Consider the following 22,583-nt stretch of genomic DNA (forward strand, 5'->3'; position numbering starts at 1 on the left):
AAATAAACAGTTTTTATGATTTTACTTATGCTGTGTTCAAACCAGTCTCGGAACTCACAAACAAGTCGTGCTATTCATGCATAAAAAGACGCGTAAACATTTTGAGTTTACTCGCTTCATTCTCTTGTCAAATTCACTTCACAATAGATGCAGATTCGTGTCAGGAGCAGGGCGTCTGTCTTCAACTGAAGCAACTCTAGTTTCATTGCTAAATGGCTAACATGGATTTCATTGAGAGAGTAGCTGTGTTTATGTACTTTAGGAAGGCTGATAAACAGCGTCGATTCGTTAGGAGCTGTGTCCACTAGATCCATTCAAAGGTGCACAGTACATATATATATGTATATTGTACACGATATATTGTATATATATATATATATATATATATATATATATATATATATATATATATATATATATATATATATATATATATATATATATATATATATATATATACACACATATATACACATAAATTTGCTAAAAGCTATCTATTGATGTGCTGAATAATATGTTAGATGTCTTGAACATAAAAAATTTTAACTTATTTTCCCTATTGGTTTTTGACTTTTTTTTAGTTTAACTTTCTTGACAGTTATGATGTGGATATGACTGATATACTCAACTTAGATTTATTGGATCAAAAACTATGAAATATTACTTGCAGTTCGCTTAAGATCGTGTACAATTTTGGTCATGTACATGTTGTTAATTTATACATATTTAAATCAATTTTGATACAGTATGCTTTATAATGATTGATAATTTAATCAATTTATGAATTTCTTTCTTCTGTTCAACACAAAAGATGAAGAAGAAAAAAGCATTTTGACTTTCTTGGGATTTTTTTAATTGTCCTACCATGGAAGTAGATTTTTGTTTTTTCCCCTAAATTTATTTTGTGTTCTCATAATGGTTTAAAACCACATGAGAGAAAAAACATGTTGAGGTAATTTTTGTTTTTGGATGAACTATCCCTTTAAATCTGTTAGACCAGTGCATTTTATAACCGCTAGGTGGAGCAAAAAGCCTTCTCATTGTCAAATTCTTTCTGTCTTCTTGCTGACCCCCATGCACATGCAGCATTCAAATTCAGCTCAAGTGTAGCATTTTGTGATGGCAAACCTTGCATCCAAACATGTCTACTTCTATACTGTAGAAGATATAAAACTGTATGATAGCAGACTAGTTATTCTCAGATTTATAGCATGCATAAAACAGTAGTTAAAAGTATCTAGAGAATCTGATAGACACTTTAATATTATTACAGTGCCACAATACTGGATATATTCCATGCGTGCATATAATCCATGCACTTCCTCATTTTCCTCATTTTCTTTCGGCTTAGTCCCTTTGTTGGCTGAATGAACAGCCAACTTATCCAACATATGTTTTACACAACGGATGCCCTTCCAGCTGCAACCCAGTACATATTTCATTCATGTTACACACATACTGAATCGTGCATACTTTTATCGAAAGAAAAGAAAGAAAGTTTTAAACCGTATGCATTAGCCATTATGTATCTCACTCTGCAATTTTTTTGTTTACTATTTATTTAATTACCATTCTAAAAATTGGTTTTCTGTGTATTATTTAGGTCGGTGATGAGATTGTGCGCATCAACGGCTACTCCATCTCTTCCTGCATTCACGAGGAGGTCATCAACCTCATCAAGACCAAGAAGACTGTGTCTTTGAAAGTCCGCCGTAAGATGCTTATTTTCATATTGTCACCTGTATAGTTGACTTGATTTTTTTTGTCAGTCTTTCTATTTTACTGAGCGGTACTGTCTTACATAAAGTGCCGTTTATTGGCTGCAGGGGGTGCCGATGAGCGACCCATCGAAAGTAAACAAAAAGCCACTCCAGTTTTTTTCATCTCCCTGGTGATAAACACGACGACAGACAAATAATTAAGCTATAGTTGTGCTTTTTATGAACCTATATAATTCGACAACTAAACACCAAAGCGCGTTTGTAAAAAATACATTGTATTATCTCTATTGAAGAGCAATGATCAATTCATAAATAAAAAGTGAAAATAGCCTGCTGAAGTTCCACAGATATTTTGTTCACGTTAACTTTATGAGGATTTTTTTTAACTTTAAATGCATTTTTGTCTTGTTTGCGTTATAATCTTACATTATTTAAAGTATCATATTATTACTTATAATAATTAATTCAATTCACCTTAATTTGTATAGCGCTTTTAAAATGTAGATTGTGTCAAAGCAGCTTCACATAGAACAGGGGTGTCAAACTCAATTCCTAGAGGGCCGAAGCCCTGCACAGTTTAGTTCCAACCCTGCTCCAACACACTGACCTGTAGGTTTCAAACAAGCCTGAAGGACTCAATTAGTTTGATCAGGTGTGTTTAATTAGGGTTGGAACTAAACTGTGCAGAGCACCCCTTGCAGCCCTTTTGGAACTGAGTTTGACACCTGTGACATAGAAGATCATAGTAAATTAAAACAGTGTAGTTCAGTTTTTAGAGTTAAAGTTTAGTTTATCTCAGTTCAGTGCAGTTTATCAATCACTTCTGAGGGTCCAAACACTTAAGAGCAATCCATCGATGTGCAGCTCTATAGATCACGAACCATGCAAGCCAGTGGTGACAGCGGCGAGGAAAAAACTTCACCAATTGGCGAAAGTTAAGAATAAACAAACCTCAAGAGAAACCAGGCTCAGTTGGGCATGACCATTTCTCCACTGGCCAAACGTCTGGTCAGAGCTGCAGTCAAGGCACCAGAGGCTGGAACCTGGACCTCAGCGAAGACTCGCAGAGGTCTCATGCTCTCCACTTCTCCATGACTCCACAGTAGCTGCTCAGGATACAGCCTGGTCCAGGATATGGAAACCTTGGGATCATCTCGTCGCTGTATATGCTATATGCAGTTTGTTTTGTTAAAATCATATTTAGAAGAGACAACCCCTGGTCACCCTTAGGAATGGGATGACATAAAAATACTATAGTAATGCATAGTACATAATATAGTGTTCTTAATCCACACTATAGTAAATTACCTATATAGTCTAGACCAGGGGTTCCCAATCTAAACTCCAATCTTTTCAGCCCACGAGCCCCAAAATAACAACTCCAATGGCTCACGACCCCAACTCTGCTCAGAGATGGTTAAAAACATACATTGCACACAATGGTGAGCCAATAGGAACTATATAAACACAACATGGACAACACAAAAAGTGCAGTCTAACAACCATATCATTTTTATTGTCATCATTCGTTTGTGTAGTTTAATATAAACATCACCTAATGAGAATGGTGGGCACAGTGTTTACAGCACATTCTTGGTATAGTTTTGGAGATCGCCAGTTGAAGATCATCCTCCATGTTCAGTCATGGCCTTTATTTTAAATGTATATGAGTGCCATATGGGTGTCAAAGTTAAAGATTGTGTTCTAAAATCAATCTGCTGCGATGTAAATCTAGCATAATAACCCCAGGGGTCACACTCCAATGAAAAAAAGAATGAAAGGCTGATAGCTTTTTATTTGCATGTTGTTTTTTATGCAACTATTGAATACTAAGTATATATTAAATATATTATCATTTAAAAAATTTTTTTTATCTTTTCTAGGTTATGGATAAAATATGGTAATTCTAGTTTAATAACAGATACGAGATTTTTGGAAATCACCAAGTGACCAAGTTCGTACTAATGAATTAGACGAATGTTAAATAATAAACACAAATGGTGAAACAACCGTTAGAGTAAACTTAAATATTAAATTTTTTTGTTCTCATTAATTAATAAACATAGGAAGCAATAGGTCTTTAGAAGGATAAACCAAAATAACAACATTTCTCTTGCCCGATTTGGCCTACACAATCAGTTTTTGATCAGTGAATTACCGTACATGACTGGAGCAAGTCTGGCTACTATACAATGGCCAAACATGGACCATATCTGGGCCAAGTCTCAGCCAGGTTAACAACCCATAACTGGGCCTGAACTTGGCCAGTAATGTTGGTGTGCCACAACTGCAATGAGTTTGATAAACCCATGAAGCATTTCGCTTTAGGCGTGCTATGGAGGTGCTTTTTCTCAGTGCAAACTGATTGGTGAAATCTTTTCTAAACTCAAAAATAAATTAAATGTATTTTAAAAGTGGGTCATGATACGCCAAACCTATACGTGGCCCACATTTAAATTTTTAGAATCTGGGCTAAATTATACATTTGATATCTGGCCCATGTCCTGTGTGCCGCCTTAAAGATGGTGCGACCTCCACCAAACCAGGGCCATGTTTGGCCCACATGCTTTATGCCAGTGCCTGATGAACGCCTGCTGTGACAGCTTTATGCCCAATCTGGGCCAGAATTCTTTAATGCCTGGAAAATAACTTATATTAGAAAAGCTATAAAAAACAAAAGCTTACCTTAACTCCCTCATTATGAATAAACAGATACAAACTGGTGCAAAAATAAAAATGGCACCCTCAACTATAAAATTGTCAAAGCACAATCATTCACGTTTTTGTAGTATGGTTCAAAAACGATTTACAATTTGCAACTTTTTGTTTCATTGGTTATTTTTTTATTAATTTAAACAATCTCGTACATATATGTTTAATATGAATTGTGATATTTTAGCCTGATCTCACAAGGAAATGTACCTGTTTTATGTTTTGTCAGTTACAAATTGCTGTGAGATAGCGTTGGATTTGCTCATCCCAAGTTAGGGGTAGGATTAGAGGTGGGATTTGGGTGCACGCCTTAAAAACTTTTATGAATTCGTACAAATTAGCCACTATTGTGACAATACATAAACAAAGTATGTTTCCTTGTGAGATTAAGTTGGAATTTACAATAAACTTACTATAGTTTCGTTTTTTTTCCATGACATAGTAGCCAGAAATGTTTTCAGATTTTGTGATACTTCATGAATTTTATATATATACAGTTGAAGTCAGAATTATTAGCCCCCCTTTGAATTTTTGTTGCTTTTTTAAATATTTCCCACATTATATTTAACAGAGCAAGGACATTTTCACAGCATGTCTGATAATGTTTTTTCTTCTGGAGAAACTCTTATTTGTTTTATTTCGGCTAAAATAAAAGCAGTTATTATTTTTTTAAACACCATTTTAAGGACAAAATTATTAGCCCCTTTAAGCTAACTTTTTTTTTTGATAGTCTACAGAACAAACCATCGTTATACAATAACTTGCCTAATAACCCTAACCTGCCTAGTTAACCTAATTAACCTAGTTAAGCCTTTAAAGTCACTTTAAACTGTATAAAAGAGTCTTCAAAAATATCTAGTAAAATATTATTTACTGTCATCATGGCAAAGATAAAACAAATCAGTTATTAGATATGAGTTATTAAAACTATTATGTTTAGAAATGTGTTGAAGAAATCTACTCTCTGTTGAACAGAAATAGGGGGAAAAATAAACTGGGGTTCTAATAATTTAGGGGGGCTAATAATTCTGACTTCAACTGTATATATATATATATATATATATATATATATATATATATATATATATATATATATATATATATATATATATATATATATATATATATATATATATTATGAAGTTATAAATATATATTATCATATATATATATATATATATATATATATATATATATATATATATATATATATATATATATATATATATATATATATATTATATATATTATGTCTTAATTCATAAAGGAAGTATCACTGAAAACATTTTTGGCTACTATGTCATGGAAAAATACTATAGTAAATGTATTGTTATATATATATATATATATATATATATATATATATATATATATATATATATATATATATATATATATATATATATATATATATATATATATATGTATATATATATATATATATATATATATATATATATATATATATGTATATATATATATATATATATATATATATATATATATATATATATATGTGTATATATATATATATATATATATATATATATATATATATATATATATATATATATATATATATATATATATATAATTTTTTTGAAAAGGGGGAGGGCGAATGATACAAATCTTGCCTTGGGGGACCAAAAACAAAGTCTACAAACGGCCCTGGAAAGACGATCAAGAAAGGTCCCTGAACTGGGATTTGACCTCTGGTTGCCCAGAGCACAACTGCACTATTGGTGGAAGAGCTTCCAATCTCCAAGCTGACTTTATTATTTAGGAAACAAAATAATATTTGCCTCTTTTTTCAATGGGGTTAATTAACTGATTTAACTCTCAGTAACAGTAATTCAGTCGCCGCTGAACTGCGATAGATTTAACAGCTCAACAGTTATTGAAGTAACATGTTTTCCTTCAGAGGAGTTCATTATCAGGGTTGCCTTTAGCTAGACATATTATTTATTCACTATTTATTGATTAATGTATTCCCATTGTGACTCTTTCTCCGCAGATGTGGGAATGATTCCTGTCAAGAGGTAATTTGGTGCAATCTTCCATTTTATCTTGAATTAATTGATTCTAACACTCATGTTTGAATTTATTTCCACTGATAATGTTTTTGCATTATTTTAATTATTGTGTTAATTAGCTCCTCCGATGAGCCTCTGAAGTGGCAGTTTGTGGATCAGTTTGTTTCGGAGTCAGGGGTAAGAGATTTTTCTTTCGTATTTTAACCCGGTAAATATATTTAATATGAACATGTGTAAGACCTCCACATTATGAAGGTAATCAAAAAATAGAAAAACATCTTATTGGCTTTTTTTCTGTTTTTGGTTTTGAAAGAAAAAGGGTGAGTTAATGAACAGAAAATTATTCCAGTGTTAACATATTTTTTAAACTGTTTTATAAAATCAATATCACATTTGCATTTAGGACAAATCTGCTATTTAGAACACAGAAATATATAACTTATGTGATGTTGTGTTTGTTGAATATGTGATATATCACATGATATAAAAATTTCATGACAAAAACTACAGAATGATAATAAAAAATGTAAAAAATAAAGGGACATCTATGCCCCAATGTCTTGAATGGCTATTTTGGGGACATATTACATTCTATGGGCCTGCATCATGTGTGTCACCAATTTGTTTTCTGTTTTCTAAGTGTGGTGTATAAATTTGGAAGAACACATTAACATCTTGTTTCAAGAATGTGACCCTGGATTACAGAACTAGTCAGTTTACTGGGTCACTTTTTATTGATGTATGGTTTGTTAAGATATGACAATATTTGATTAAAATAAAACTTTTTGGATGTGTAATCTGAGGGTTTGAAAAATCCAAATATTGAGAAAATCTCCGAAAATTTGTCCAATTTCCTTCTTTGCAATGCATAGTTCTAATCAGAAATTATATTTTGTTGATCATTAACCAAATGTACATCATAAAATAAAAATAGATTATTTTGTTTCATTCAGTGTATTTTTGGCTAATCCCAAAAAAAAAAAAAAAACTGTCAACATACGACTGGCTTTGTTACATGTTTACATGTTCTATGGTTTCCTCCCAGGAGAAGAGTAACAGTATTGCTGGCTTGGCTTCAATTGGAGGGAATGAAATTAAGGAAAAGAAAGTGTTCCTTAGTTTGGTGGGCACCAAAGGCATGGGAATCAGGTAAGGGAGAGACTGATAAATAACACTGAAAAAAATATTTAAAGTCAGATTAAAGTAATTAATTTATCCCTTAAAACTCACCTTTCCTTCTTTTGTCTTTAGTTTAGATTAGCTTAGCATAGACATTAAATCAGATTAGACCATTAGCATCTCACCTAAAAATGTAAAAAAGATTCCTATTTAAAGCTTAACTCTTATCCTGTTGCTACAATTTTTAGGCTGCAAAATATCATTGTGCCACATTGGCCAAGAAAACAACAACTTTTTATTTCTTTTTGTCTTAGTACACAATGTAACCACAGAAGAGGTTTTTTTTCAATATATTGATGTACTTCCAACTGAAACTGAATATTGAGTAGAAGATGTGACTTTCTTTTTAGAAACTTGTAATGATATAGAAATAAATAACTTGATGCTTAAAGGGGCATGGTTAAGAAAATTGTGGCTTAAGAACCGGCATTCCAAATGCAGAAGCAAATGATAAGACTTTGACTGAAGATTACCAAAACAATATATTAATTTTTTCATAGATTTTTTTTAATCGCTAACAAGCGCTTACCCATACTTCAGATACATTTTCGAAACTCTTAACAGAGACCCACATCTACAAAACACAATTGGCCAAATTAATAATTTTCTTCATAAAATTACATTATATTAACTATTCATTTCAAAATAGAGCACATCTTCCTCTGCACACTCTAACTTTACCAAAACACTGGAAATCTGACTCACAATGTAATTATTCTGTCTAAGAATAACACTTGTTTTCACTTCACAAGGTGCATGCAGTCCATTAAATTAGGTTTCAAAGTCCTGGCTATTGTTGACATTACAAAAACAAGACGTTTATGTTACAGTTTTACAGGTGTTTGTCCGCAGAACATGCAATCCACCATTTTGACATTGGATTTCTTAGTTGAGAACTGTTTACAGTACAGTAATGTTCACATTTAAAAGCATTCCAGTAAAAAACAAATTTTTTTTTTTTTCTTAACTGTTTACTACAGAAGGTACAGTATGAACACGGTACACAGCAAAATCCTCAGAGTAAAATTTCCTCAGTTCAGAGAGTATTTGGTCTCTATTACCAAACAGGCTGATAATAAGTAAAGCTGCTGTTTGTGAAGTTGCTTAAAGATCCTCTGCTGAGATTTTGAGAGATTCAATGTATTATATTGCAGCTGATTTCATCTAAGGTTGTGAATAAAGTTGGTTATAGTTAGAGTCGGTTAGAGTAAATTTTACCCATAGGATTTTGCTGTATATGATAGAACAACAAGTTGGAGCACTCACTCTGGTCCCCAGGGCTCTGCACTGGTTGGGGAAATTCCAAATTGGTCCACAACAAACCATTACAATTGGCTCAAGATTGGTAAGCTAAATTGCAGGGACATTGCAACAGAACCTGGAATAAAAAATAAATAAATAAATTTTACAAATATGTATTCCAATGTTTCCAATTACCAGGAGTGGTACTTAGTATCACACATGCAATCAGATATTTGGCCGAACAGATCAGCAACTTTTGACGCTCATAAACAATCATAAAGCCCTCGTGCTGCAGGAATGAGGAGGTTTGCTGAAGGTGCATCTTTAATAAACTACGGCAGTTTGCTTTCACTGAAAAGTAAGATTGATTAATAATCCATATGAAACAGCCCCTTAAAAGTCATGTCTCGCTTTCAGTTTCGGGCTTTGGCGCGTTTTGCAATCACACAAGCGTACCGTGCCAAAGCCCAAGTGAACCGCACTCAGGCCCACCTCTTCCAACTGGACCAGGGCCGGCCAAGTGAACCTTGCCTGAGCCCAATTCAGCGCACTCACACTTCTCAAACGATCCGGGAAATGGGCCTGGGCACGGTACGGATAGCATAGTGTGAGTAGGCCCTTAGGTCGTACAGGTACTAGGTACAGTTGCCTCGAACCGGGCCAAAGCACGCTTGTCCCCCCTCCCGTCTCCCCCGACGGCCCGCGCTCACACCATATCGGGCCTCGACACGCTCACGTCATCGCTGCTGCTCTGTTCAGTGAGAAGCGCTCTCTATGGCAAGCCTTTTTAGCATTTAAATCTTTGTTCTGACTCCATAAATATATTTAGAGATATCTCTAATTATATTTTGACTAGTCATAATTATAATTTGACTAGTCAGAATGACAATTAGAGATATCTGCAATTACAATTGTACTAGTACGAAATCAGATTGGAGATATCTGCAAATATATTATGACTAGTCATATTCCTCCATTGACTTCCATTGAAAAATATTTGCAGATATCTCTAAATGAGTTTTGACTAGTCATAATTGTAATTAGAGATATCTTTAAATGAGTTTTGACTAGTCACAATTGTAATTAGAGATATCTCTAAATGAGTTTTGACTAGTCACAATTGTAATTAGAGATATCTCCAAATGAATTTTGACTAGTAACAATTGTAATTAGAGATATCTCTAACTGCGTTTTTACTAGTCATAATACATTTGGAGATATATTTAATTTGTCATATTTAGAGATATTTACAAATATATTTGAAGATATCTCTAATTAATTTACTAATAGTCGAATTACAGTTGTAGATATTTTGAATTGGATTTTTGACTAGTCAAAATTCATTTAGAGATATCTCTAATTACAATTGTGACTAGTCAAAAATCATTTAGAGATATCGGCAAATTTTTTCAATGGAGGAATATGACTAGTCATAATATATTTGCAGATATCTCCAATCTGATTTCGTACTAGTACAATTGTAATTGCAAATATCTCTAATTGTCATTCTGACTAGTCGAATTATAATTATGACTAGTCAAAATATAATTAGAGATATCTCTATATGGATAGTCAGAACAAGGTTTAAATGCTAAAACGGCTTGCCATACGCTCTCACCCAGTAGCACAGTGGAGATTTCTCTAGTTATATCCTTTCAGTCGTTTGTTATGCATTGACATGCAGTCAAATATTTTGCCAAACGGTCCTTAGGGATGCGGGGACACGCAGTCAGATTATTCACCAGACAGATCCGCCACTTTTGGCGCTCATAAACAATCATAAAGCCCTCGTGCTGCAGGAATGAGGAGGTCTGCTGAAGGCGCGCAGCTTTCGTGCTGTGAGGAGTTCTCGTCTTTAATAAACTACGGCAGTTTGCGTTCACTGAACAGTAAGAATGATTAATAAATCCATATGAAACAGCCACTTAAAAGTCACGTCTCGCTTTCAGTTTCGGGGTTTGGCGCGTTTTGCACTCACACACAAGCGTACCGCGCCAAAGCCCAAGTGAACCGCGCTCAGGCACACCTCTTCCAACCGGGCCAGGGCCGGCCAAGTGAACCGTGCTTGAGCCCGATTCAGCGCACTCACACTTCTCAAACGATCCGGGAAACGGGCCTGGGCACGGTACGGATGGCATAGTGTGAGTAGGCCCTTAGTGTCAGCTCTCCTAACACCTTTATAATTGTATTTTTTGAGATATCCAATCTACACATAAAACTATATATGTTTTTCTTAACATTCTTTAATACTCTGTTATACAGCATATCAAGTGGACCAACAAAGAAACCAGGCATCTACGTGAGCAATGTGAAGCCGGGTTCACTCTCAGCTGAAGTGGGCTTACAGGTCATTTCTATTAATTCATAGATTAAACCCTTTTAGTACACCATTACTATTTGATTTTAGTCTAGTAACCTACTAATGTCTTTTCGGTTGTGTGGTTTATAGGTTGGCGACCAGATTGTGGAGGTCAATGGGGTGGAATTCACCAACCTGAGTCATCAAGAGGTAAGTATCTCACTGAAAATGTCAAACAATCACTTAAGAATCTCCCTGCATATTTTAACTAAAGGTTTCCACGCTTTCAGGCAGTGCGGGTGTTAAAGAGCAGCAGGAGTCTAACCATCACCGTACTCACTGGGGCTGTAAGTAATACATTTTTGCAACATCTCGAACACTCACCACAAGGATTTACCTCTCTCAGAGGGGCTGTGCTCAAAGGAAATCCATATGCTCAGAGTGAAGCTGTTTTTTATTGACAGCAGAAGACAAGCATAGTAAACAGTACATATGTTTTTTGGTATTGTTAAGTTTGCCTTTATGTAACTGCACTGTAAAAAGATTTTAATTATTGCACTTTGTATTTTTGTGATTGACTCTGTTATTTTCTTTCATTTATTTGCGGTTTTAAATTGTGTGATTGGACCTTTATCTCTGCATTGTTGACTTTTGATATTGAAAACTGAACCATGCAGGTTAACAAAGTGACTACAGTGTTTCTTCTAGGATTTTTTTTCCAGCTGTGGCAAGCAGGCCTTTTACACAGACTACTACCTACTACCTTTGGCGTTATTTTAATGACAAATGTCGTGAGCACAGTATTACAAGTTGTGGTCACATTTTTGTAATACGAGCATCCAAATCTCTTTGCTTGCACGCCAATTTCCTCTGTTCGTGCACAAAAGTTACACGCCCACTGAAATATACACTGCTTAAATACAGATTTTCCTGTGCACTCCCAAATAAGCACAATTCAATTACCTTTTAATATGTTTTGGTGAAATTATAACCCACTATGAAAAAAAAAAAAAAAACACTGATTGTTTTGAACAAGAAGATATAAATTTAAAAAGAGGTGGCGTGGTGAGTTTTGGTGTGGTGCCCTGCAATGGAAGAGTGAATGTAGCGGAGACCATGGACTGTTATTACAATTCCAATCTTTTGAAACAAAATATTGTATAATAAATAATACGTGAAGAATTAAGTCCATCTATTAACTGAATAACCAGGCAGTTTATTATCAGGTTTGTGCGCTGTACTTTACAACACCAATCCAGACAATATATCACTTCAAACAATTGTAAAATGTCAATAAAAGTCAAAATTGTTTAACATCAAAATTGTTCAGAGGAATGATCAACATCCTATAATGCAATTTAAAAGCATAACTAATAAAAAAACATTAATTAGTGTTAAATTAGGAGTTGAACTCTTAATTTATGAATATTTACATATGCAATTTACATATGACAAATTATACTAATGTATTGACATAATCATAAGCTATTTTGCTTTTAAATAGGATTTTAAATACTGTTATGTGTGAAAAAATAATATAAAACGCCTTTATGGCAAGTCATTTCACTCGGTGGCCATATTTAAGATGCTGCTTGAATCTCTTTAAATGGGGAAATGTCAAATTTTCCAAAAACTGTTTGCTTATGGTTAAAGTTATTATTTGAAACCACCAGTGAAATTAGACAACCACTGTTTCCTAAATTTTGTTACCTAAGCATTAGAATAATGACTGAAATCTTGACGGAAACTTGAAGGCATCGAATGTTTCTAAAAGACGCAATCTGACGCAATAACTTACTTATTATCATCCACTGAATAATGCCGTATTTGATCAAGCTGCTCTTCTAAAGTAATTTACAATGTATCTTCAAGTCTTCCAATATGACAACAACCAATTGTTTACAATGTTGTGGGTGTTCAAGTGATTTGCTTTGGAATGTCTTTAATTCATTATATAAGACAAGACTTTAACTTGTGTTTGTTTCATACAGAATACAAAACCAGAGAACATTCATTTTTAAGTTTATTTAGTTTGTTTAAATGTAGAGATTTTAAGCATTATATAGATATATTTCTCATGAGGCAAGTATTCACTGAAATACCAGCACATTTGCTCTGACCCCAGATGAGTCATAACAATGAAGCTCCAGAAACTGTTATAAAAACACACGTCTGGACCAAGCCCCTCCCCTAGAGAATCATCAGTCTATAACAAACGATGATTGGCTTCTTTACATGAAGGCCAGGCTTCCTTTGTTAGAATGTCCATATTGATTAGTACATTTTCCCCCATTCAAAACTAAATGAGTGACATGTCTTGGATATTCTATAGTTTTTGCTTTAATGGCTCATAGGTCTGTGTTTGTACCTGTATTTCTGCACAAGTGCTCATGTGTCTACTGTATGTTTCAGGGAAGTGAGCTGTTTATGACGGATGAGGAGCGGTTGGCGGTTGAAGCTCGACATGAGCTGGACAGACAGGAGTTAATGCATCAGAAGAAAGTGGCATTAGAGACCAACAAAATTGTCAAAGAACAACAGGAGAAAGAACGCCAGTCAGTGGAAAAATTATGCTCTAAACATTTCTTCTTGATCATGCAAACACTGAGTACATTTACATGGACACCAATTCTCAGATTTTAAAGAGCCCATATTATACATGAAATAGGGTCATATCTTGGTTGTAAGGGTCTCCAACAACAGTTTAATATGCATGCAAGGTCAAAAAACACTTTCATGGTCTTATAATCTGCATTTATTTTTACCTAATTATCCCAGTGACTCCTGTATGAATCGTCCAGTGATTCATTCGTTCCCAAACCCCTCCTTAGCGCGAAGCTAATCTGCGCTGATTGGACCAATGACAGCCTGTTGCGATTCGTCGACTGCCTTCAGTCAGAGAGTGAAATGCCAAACAGCTAATCAGCAATATAAAAGTAATCACAGTTCATACACGCTCGATAGTGTAGGCGTGGAGTTTAGCTGCCAGTGGGTCAATGTAAATACAGACTATGGACTTGAAAATACAGACGACTGACTATTTTATTGAGCAAAAACTCCAAAAACAGTTGAGGAGATCTCCTAACTTCTCACTCTGCTCTTTTCACAGACACACACACACACACACACACACACACATATTGCACAAACACACACACGCACTTAACCCTGCTCCGGACAACGCGCGCACACACACACACACACACAAACACACACACCTCCGGACGACAGCGCGCGCACACGCACACACAGACACACACACTACTCCTCCTCCACGGAGCTCCGTTAACAAAGCAGCACGCGTCGCGTTTTTAACGTGACTTTGCACGCGATAAGAGAATATAGCCAGTTAACCTGATACAGTACACGCGGTTACAAGTAACAAATCACAACTAAATACATTTGCAAGCTAGAGTCAACGAGGCAACTTTAATCGCACGTACTTACACTTGAGAAATGGAGGAAGAAAAATCCATCCTGACGTCCAGCAGTAAGTTACTCTTTACTGATCCTTCCTTTAACAAACGCTGATGAAGTACTCTTTGTAGCATGTAGTTTCCAGAAGTTTCCAGTCGTTTCCAACTGCTTGGCTATAATGCTGAGGTTTCATCTTTGGGTAGAGACTCAATATATCCATCTGCAGTGTGACTTCAATCGACCGGCATGTTTGTGTGTGTGTGTGTGTCTGGGTTTCTTCGTCAGAGGGCGGGGCCTCAGGTTTGAAATCTCCCGGGTTTGCGCGTGCACGTGAATAACTTGGTTTCGTTCGTACGTCATGGCGAAACACCTAATGATTCGGTATCAAGGCGACTCGTTTGAAGCACTATGAGTCGACTCTTTTATAGGTAAATCAACAGTTTTAAACACTGTATTCTTACAGATTTAAGCCTTAGCTGGATACTTCACTTCACTTAGAGCTGTGTTACACACTACATGGGGGGGAATTTTCAAAAACCCATAATATGGGCTCTTTAATGCAGGGGTGATAGCGTTCCGGCACCACGCCGGATTTCCGGCGTACTGTGGCTGCGGGGAAAAAAAAAAATCAGGTTCACGGATATTGATCTGTCATTTCTCTAGATTCACAGAATTCACTCACTGCTGAAAGCGCCGGATTGGTTTTTATTAAGTGCCATTTTGTGTGCTCGTGAATCATCTTTTGAGTGTAGACGCCATGTAAATAAAAGATTAATTGTGTAATTTAGAGAGCTTTATAAATAAAACGGATCTTTGTGAGATCTCTATGAACTAAGATTAGTGACGCTTTTTAGTGATAATAAGAGGAGCGTGCTTTGCACTTTCCAGGCTATAATCCATTCAGAATTTGTATGAAACTTTCGTTTTCGGCACATATACGCTGATATGTTTTGGGAATGACATCTGCATATTTACGCTGGGTTTATTCTCGAAATAACGGTGAAGCAATAGACGGGACAAAAATATATTTCCCCCTTCTCCTTAAACAACTTAGTGTTTTAGCTATGAAATAGTTCAGTTTTGTATGTAGCCTAATGGCAAAGTGTTTATATTTAGTTTCATTTTTTATTCAGCTTATTTAGAAATACGTTTGGAGCATTTTTTATTCGTTAAAAATAAGTTTTTTTTAACGAACAGCTCCCAGCGGAAGACCATCATTGTCTGTTTGATCAGTTTGCCTTCTCAGATCATCACGACTTGCCTAAAATAAAAGATATAAAACAGTTAAAGTATAAAACAATGGTAGCTTAAACGTTAAAGAATGTGTGCTATTAGGCGCATAGTTTGCTTATAAAAAGCTTGCAGGACATCGAGGCGCCAGAGCAATCACTTGCATTTTTTCAGTGGGAGCAATTTAAAGTTATCCGTCATTTTTGCTCACAAAGTACGAGTAATACATCAAAAAACGTTACAGCGTTTTTATAAAATAAAGAAAACCAAAATGATGCGCTTTCTGTCGTCTGGTTTTTGAACAGGAGCGCTTAACAAAATGAAGCAAAATGTATATGCCTCACAGACATAATAAATATATTTATAGAAAGCTTTTAATTATTACTTAACGAAATAAAACAAATCGACAGAAATACACAACTCCTCCACGCGGCTCCAATTGCGTTTTGAGATATCCTAGATAGACTTTCTGGCTCGAAGACATTTATGCATGTTTATTTCATTGCTGTATTCTGACAGATTTCGCAAGGGTTCAGCAATTCTACCTGTCAGCTGGTACCAGCCTCAGTTTTGCGACTTGACTCGTTAGGCGTCTGTGTCTGGATGACAGCGAGAGAGAGAGATGAGATCAGACCTCAGATTTGATGTGTGGCCGCACGTCTCAGTTACTTTATTGCAATTTTTAATATTGACTCATCTAAATTAACTTTTCATTTATTAAAAGCCGAAATATTGCCAGACAGACGAAGCAACTTTCGGTTTTTGAAGAGAGCGTCCTCAGTGATAAAAGACGCGCGCACACACTGGTTAGCCCACTCTTTTGTCGGCCTATTCTTCATTGATTTTTTTTACATTAAACGCATAATAATCAATTGCAAAAAAAAGATAATTTATTATTAAACTGTGAGATGATGGTCGCGTGATTTTAAAAATCAGAGTATGCGTTGCGCATTTATGGCTATTGATCTTATCTACCCGGGACCCACACATAGTTGAACATCAAGTGTTGAAAATGAGTGTATAAACTAGTTGTGTTTCCTCCAACTGCTGCCACCATTGTCAGGCAAAGTTTGCAGATTGCCTCATTTACCTACGTCTTCAGGTTCTCTTTTTGCAAAATATAGCCAAACAGGCGCTTTTGCATTGCGTTTTGACACTTATCCGTCCGCCATTCTCTTTCTGTAAATTCGACTCCTCTTGTTCTCTTGATGTGATAAATGAAATATGACGCATTGTAGCTATGATCAGATGATAATTATAGTGCATGCTCTCATCTTAGGTAAATTATTTAGAATTATGTTTCCCATTTAATTCAAATAAATATTTAAATAATTAAAAAAAAAAACAATACTTAAAAAAAAAAACAAATGTGGGGACGGTGTCACGGTGAAAAAGTGATGTCACCGGTGTTGCGTCTTAACACCGGTATCACCGTCAACACCGTCTATCATGGCAAGCCTAACGTCCGGTTTTCCACTGTCATGTGTCACTCGCTAGTGGCATGTGTAGTGACCTGTGTCACTCAGAGTGTCGCGCTGCATGTCACTGCAGTGACATCGACACCCGGCGAAGCTTATGACATTAATTAACACGAGCAAAACCATATTTAATCATTACGCGACTTTTAACCTAATTTATCGCGTCGCAAGTTAGTTTATTTGCTGAGCTACTCCACGATGTTTTAATTTAAACGCATTTATTTTATGTATTCGTAGTCATACTTCCGTACGTAATATAGTCATTTGACAGCACATGTCAGTCAAATTTATTGTGGCATGCTTATGTATGGGAGGGGTTACACTTATCTGTTGTACTGTATATTATTGCATCCTGGCAGTTCCTTTGTTCCCTACAATATGGACTTCTCTATGTTTTTAATTCATTCATTTATTTTATTATTTAACTTATTTTCATTTAAAGGTATTTTAAATAATATCCTTTAAAAAGTTATAATAAAATGCATGTTGAAAACTCATAACATATATGCATGTAAGATAACAGGTGTCATTTGCCTAATGATTTCTAAATATTAAAGCAAAGAGACTTATAAGATTAATGTGCTTATAACGTGCTTATACTGACACCTACTGGCACATGTCACAAGATCACTGACACTGGCATGTGTCACTGACATTACTGGCATGTGTCTAAAAAGAGCCACTTGACAATAATGATGATCAGGGTTACACATCGGCTGTTAATATATTTGGGCCCAGGGGCCCACAAGTTATGTGTTAAAAGTGCGTTGCGTACATAGTACATCCACCCCTACTCACCTCAGGGGCAAGGAAAAAAAGTTCAGGCTCAGGAATTTTTTCCACTATCAGCCCTGTTAATGTCATTAAGACAATACTCAGATTAGGAGTCTGCCATGTAAACAGTGATTTTTTATTACCTTAATCTAACTAAATCATAATGGAACTAAACAGAAATCGAAGTTAGACACATGGAGTATGCATATTTAGACTTATTATTAAAGTGCTGGACAAACATGTAAACACCTTAATCTTTTAGCTGCATTTGGTGACAGGATATTCCATACACACACAACTGTTTGATACTATTCTCTGCACCCATCAAGTCAGTAAAGAACCACAGACACCTGCATTGTGAAACAAGGAAGTTTTTCTTTCTGTTCACTGTGTGGGAATCAAATTCCATTGAAACAACACTCTTCCACTAGTACTTACTTCATAATACAATACCTCACTTTGTCACAGGGCATGAATGAAATTTTCCTAAATGAAAATAAAGCTGCCAAAATCCAGTTAAAATAGATTTTTCTTTTTAAATGAAACACACAAAATTATATGAAACTAATGATGTTAACTGATCTATGTGCTATAACATGTAAAACGGGATCCTGAAATGAACTTTCAAATGCAACTCGTGTAAACATCATAATCATATTATTGTCTTATTCAGATTAAGACAAATAATTAGATTACTGATGTCCATGTAATCATAGTCACTGAATTTGGCTTATTCTCTGATCCATCAGGGGTCCCACAGTGGAATAAACCACCAATTACTCTGACAAATGTTTTATGAGGCAGATGCTCTTCCAGCTGCAAAACAGCACTTAGTATACCAACATAGGCTCATTCTGAAAACGTAGCCCCATATACATTTTTGGAGATCACAAATGATGTAGCCAAAGCATGTGGCTGCATTTTGTTGTTAAAACAACTGCTCCGGCGCTGTGTGACGCTGTTCTTTTTTGCGCTTACCAACTAACTGCTTTTCTCCGAATAGACAGTTTTTCAGCTGTTACCAGTTTGTCCAGTAGCTTGCCAAGTATGTCGGCGGACTTGAGATGCAGAGAGCAGTTGACCACAATTATGGGGTTTGAATACGGCGAGAAACAGTTCCAGAAATCGGATAAGTCAAAAACAGAAGCCAAAAAGTAAAATAAAAAAGTAAATAACAGGGTAAGAATGTGGTAAAATCTGAAAACATGGTAAAAAAAAAGGGGGGCTTTTTTTTCTGGGTTGCTTTTTAGAACTGTCAGGTTTTGGGAAGTGGGTGGGCGCTGGTCAATTGGTGCTTTTGAAAACACTATTGGTTGGGTTTAGAAAAGGAGGAAGGTAAGTCAGTCTGTCAGTCGACAGCGGCCCTTAGTGGATTTACGAAAATAAAAACTGAAAAACAACGTATGTCCTGGGACTCTCTTGTAATGTATATAGTGTTACGTTTTCAAAATGATCCTGGGTTGGAGAGAACACTACCTCCTGAACCCTCAATGCTGGAAAACACCCACAAAATCTCCCTTTCACACACATACTCAGACGGAGTCAATGTGAGTGTCCCACTTACGGTCCTGAGAGATGGTATATGTATGATAACAATGCACATAAACATCAAATATTTACCAAAATAAACACAAAAATAGACAAAACAGTAGCTTTTATGGCTTCTAGTGCAAAGTACTGAAACTATATTGTAGTTAATAGGTTTTTAGTATTTAAAAGGAACCCTGAGTTTTAAGATTTTGTGGCGTCATATAAATCATACTAAAATAAGTTGGAGAAAGATGTATGTTGTTTAAAAAAATAATATTAATTTTGAACTATGAGGTTATTAAAAATCATATATCATAGGGCTCCATTTTAATAGAGTTTGTCAGATATTTAAGGAATTTGCCACCATGATATTTCACATGTCACTAATGTACTTAAATTCTTATTTATTATTTTATTTTCAATAATAACTTAATATATCATAATTGTAATATTTTTATTATGATTCAGTTTTATATAACTTCTCAATTTAATCAGTTTGCTAGAAGCATAGCCACTGGTGAAAAAAATATCATTAAAATTTCTTCATGAAAAATGTATCAGTTTTATTGATTATATTGGTTTTTGCAGGAGGAAGATGGAGATATCTCAGAAGGCTGCAGAGGAAGAAGAGCGCTATCGCAAAGAGATGGAAAGGTAACACTTGTGCCATCCTGCCAAGCAATATCACCTTCAAAGTAAATAGACCTCAGAAGGCAGACTGGAGTAAATTGATGATGATGAAAGCAATGCTCTGTGGGATGCAGTCTGTTCGATATTTCTTAGGTCACCTCTAATTTTCACAACCCTTGTTTTTATTCAGTAGAAATTGGTTACAAATGGTTAGTAATGAATCCATCATTGAAAATGTATCTAATTTATCAAAATGCATTTAATGTGAAATGAATAGTTCACCCAAACATGAAAATTACCCCATAATTACCTCTCCCTCAAGTCATTCGCTGTGTATGACTGTTTTCCATCTGACAAACACAGTTGGAGTAGTTTAAGATTGTATTCTGGCTCTTCCATGCTGTATAACGGTGTTAGAAAGAGGCTTTTATTTTGAAACTTAAACCTAATAAATCCATCTATAAACTAACCTATAAGCCACGTAGGGGTTAATTCATGTCTTATAATAAAGCCGTGTTTTTGTAACAGAAATATTTAACATTTTAAAATTGGTAATTTTTACTATTCCTTTAACTCCAGAAAGGATCTGCTTGTTGCAAAATTCTGAAAATGTAGCCCTATATACGTTTCTGATATCAGGATATATTTAAAAAATACTATTGTTTGGGTTTAGAGAAGGAGTAGGGTGGGTCAGTTGGTCGGTCAGTTAGTTATTCAGTCAAACAGACAGTCAACATCGATCTCTGGTGGATTTACGTGAGAACAGCAGGCGAGAATGACACTTGCGGGAGAAATTTAAGATCTCAAAAAGCGTACACAGCGGCCTCTGGTGGATTTGCGAAAACAAAAACTGCAAAGAAACATAGCTCCTGGGATGTATTTGGCGCTCTCCAGAAATGTATATAGCGGTACGTTTTCAGAATGATCCTGGGATGACTTTTTGTTTACATTTTCTTGATTGAGTTGAGATTCGTTTTTAAATATCTCAACAAGAAATCTCCTCAGGATATGACTCTGACTGTCCATTTTTTTAAATCCATGTGTCATGTCAGAATTGAAGCTGCAGAGAAGAAACACCACAAAGAGTGGGAAGATGATTGGGGCTCCAAGGAAAAAAAAAAATCTGTTTCCCCGGCCGCTTCTCCATCCCCTCCACCACCCACACGTCTTGCACCTTCACCCAAACCTAAAACCTCCAGTAAGTTGGCAATACCTATAAAATCTCCTCAGTGCATTATTATTAAAGTGCTAGTTCACCCAAAAATGACAATTGTGTTATTATTTACTCTCATTTCGTTCCAAATCTCTAAGACCAACATTCATCCTCTTTTTTTAGATGAAATTTAAGAGCTCCCTCATCCTCCAAAGACAGCAAGATTCCTGACTCATTCAAAGTCGAGAAAATACAAAAAAATAAAAATAAAAACATAATCTAAACAGGCCAAATGTCTTCAATTGGGATATTGTCACGTTACGAGAATACTTCTGTGTGCACATATAAAAATATTTTTCGATATATGGCGCATATTCATGTGTTGTGCTGGGTTATGCCATTGACATGCCACCTCGGATGTGCCTGTGCCTTGTTTTCAAACAAAGGAAGTGTCATATAGGCACATAAATGTTACATCTGTGCACATTAATTATTAATTTGCGCAATATACTCTTACTGAGGAGAACAAACTGTTGATTAAACTCATTAATTTTGTTATATCCATGCAAACAAGTATTTCCGTAGCTTGATAATATTCCAATTGAACCACTGAAGGCTTGTGGTCTGTTTTGAGGATATTTTTTGGTTCCTTTCTGCACTTCTGGAAAAAAAGTTGTGAACCTGAAGTTGTTTGGAGAATGACGGAGCTCTTTATGTGACATATGGAAGTAATAATTATTACCATAATTAAAATTTTTGGGTGAGCCAACCCTTAAAATACTCATAGTACACAGATATCAAATCCAGTTCTTCAGGGCCACAGCTCTGCACAGTTCAGTTCCAACCCTGATTTGTAGGTTTCAAACTAGCTTGAAGGATTCAATTAGTTTGATCAAGTGTGTATAATTAGGGTAAAGTTAAACTGTGCAAAGTTGAGGCCCTAGGGGAAATGAATTTGACACCTGTGCCTAAGTAGAACAACAATATTACCGTATACATGATAGGCACGTTTCCACTGAGTGTTACGGTACAGGTTGGTAGGGGTCACATGTATCAGGCTTGCGTTTCCGCTGCCAAAAGGGTGCCAATGGTGGGTATGGTGTACGACAAAAAGTTTCAGTCTACGTCATTCTCGCTTGAGGAAATGTCAAAGTAATCATATCACATAAAAAGCACTTCTTACAA

At 35.4% G+C, this 22,583-nt stretch overlaps 1 protein-coding gene across 16 annotated transcripts in view; it reads left to right on the forward strand.

Annotated features, from left to right (window-relative positions):
* Positions 1–22,583, forward strand: part of ush1c (Usher syndrome 1C) — a 60,770-nt gene that overhangs the window by 14,979 nt on the left and 23,208 nt on the right. For all 16 annotated transcript variants that reach the window (XM_073942153.1, XM_009298038.5, XM_068217396.2 and 13 more), the window contains exons 5-14: positions 1,604–1,712; positions 6,448–6,472; positions 6,586–6,643; positions 7,512–7,615; positions 11,150–11,234; positions 11,337–11,396; positions 11,477–11,533; positions 13,599–13,741; positions 20,204–20,269; positions 21,298–21,443. In XM_073942153.1, coding sequence (XP_073798254.1) covers positions 1,604–1,712; positions 6,448–6,472; positions 6,586–6,643; positions 7,512–7,615; positions 11,150–11,234; positions 11,337–11,396; positions 11,477–11,533; positions 13,599–13,741; positions 20,204–20,269; positions 21,298–21,443 — 853 coding nt within the window. The remainder of the gene's footprint in view (positions 1–1,603; positions 1,713–6,447; positions 6,473–6,585; positions 6,644–7,511; positions 7,616–11,149; positions 11,235–11,336; positions 11,397–11,476; positions 11,534–13,598; positions 13,742–20,203; positions 20,270–21,297; positions 21,444–22,583) is intronic.

Source organism: Danio rerio, chromosome 25, assembly GCF_049306965.1.
Source record: "Danio rerio strain Tuebingen ecotype United States chromosome 25, GRCz12tu, whole genome shotgun sequence".
NCBI lineage: Eukaryota > Metazoa > Chordata > Actinopteri > Cypriniformes > Danionidae > Danio > Danio rerio.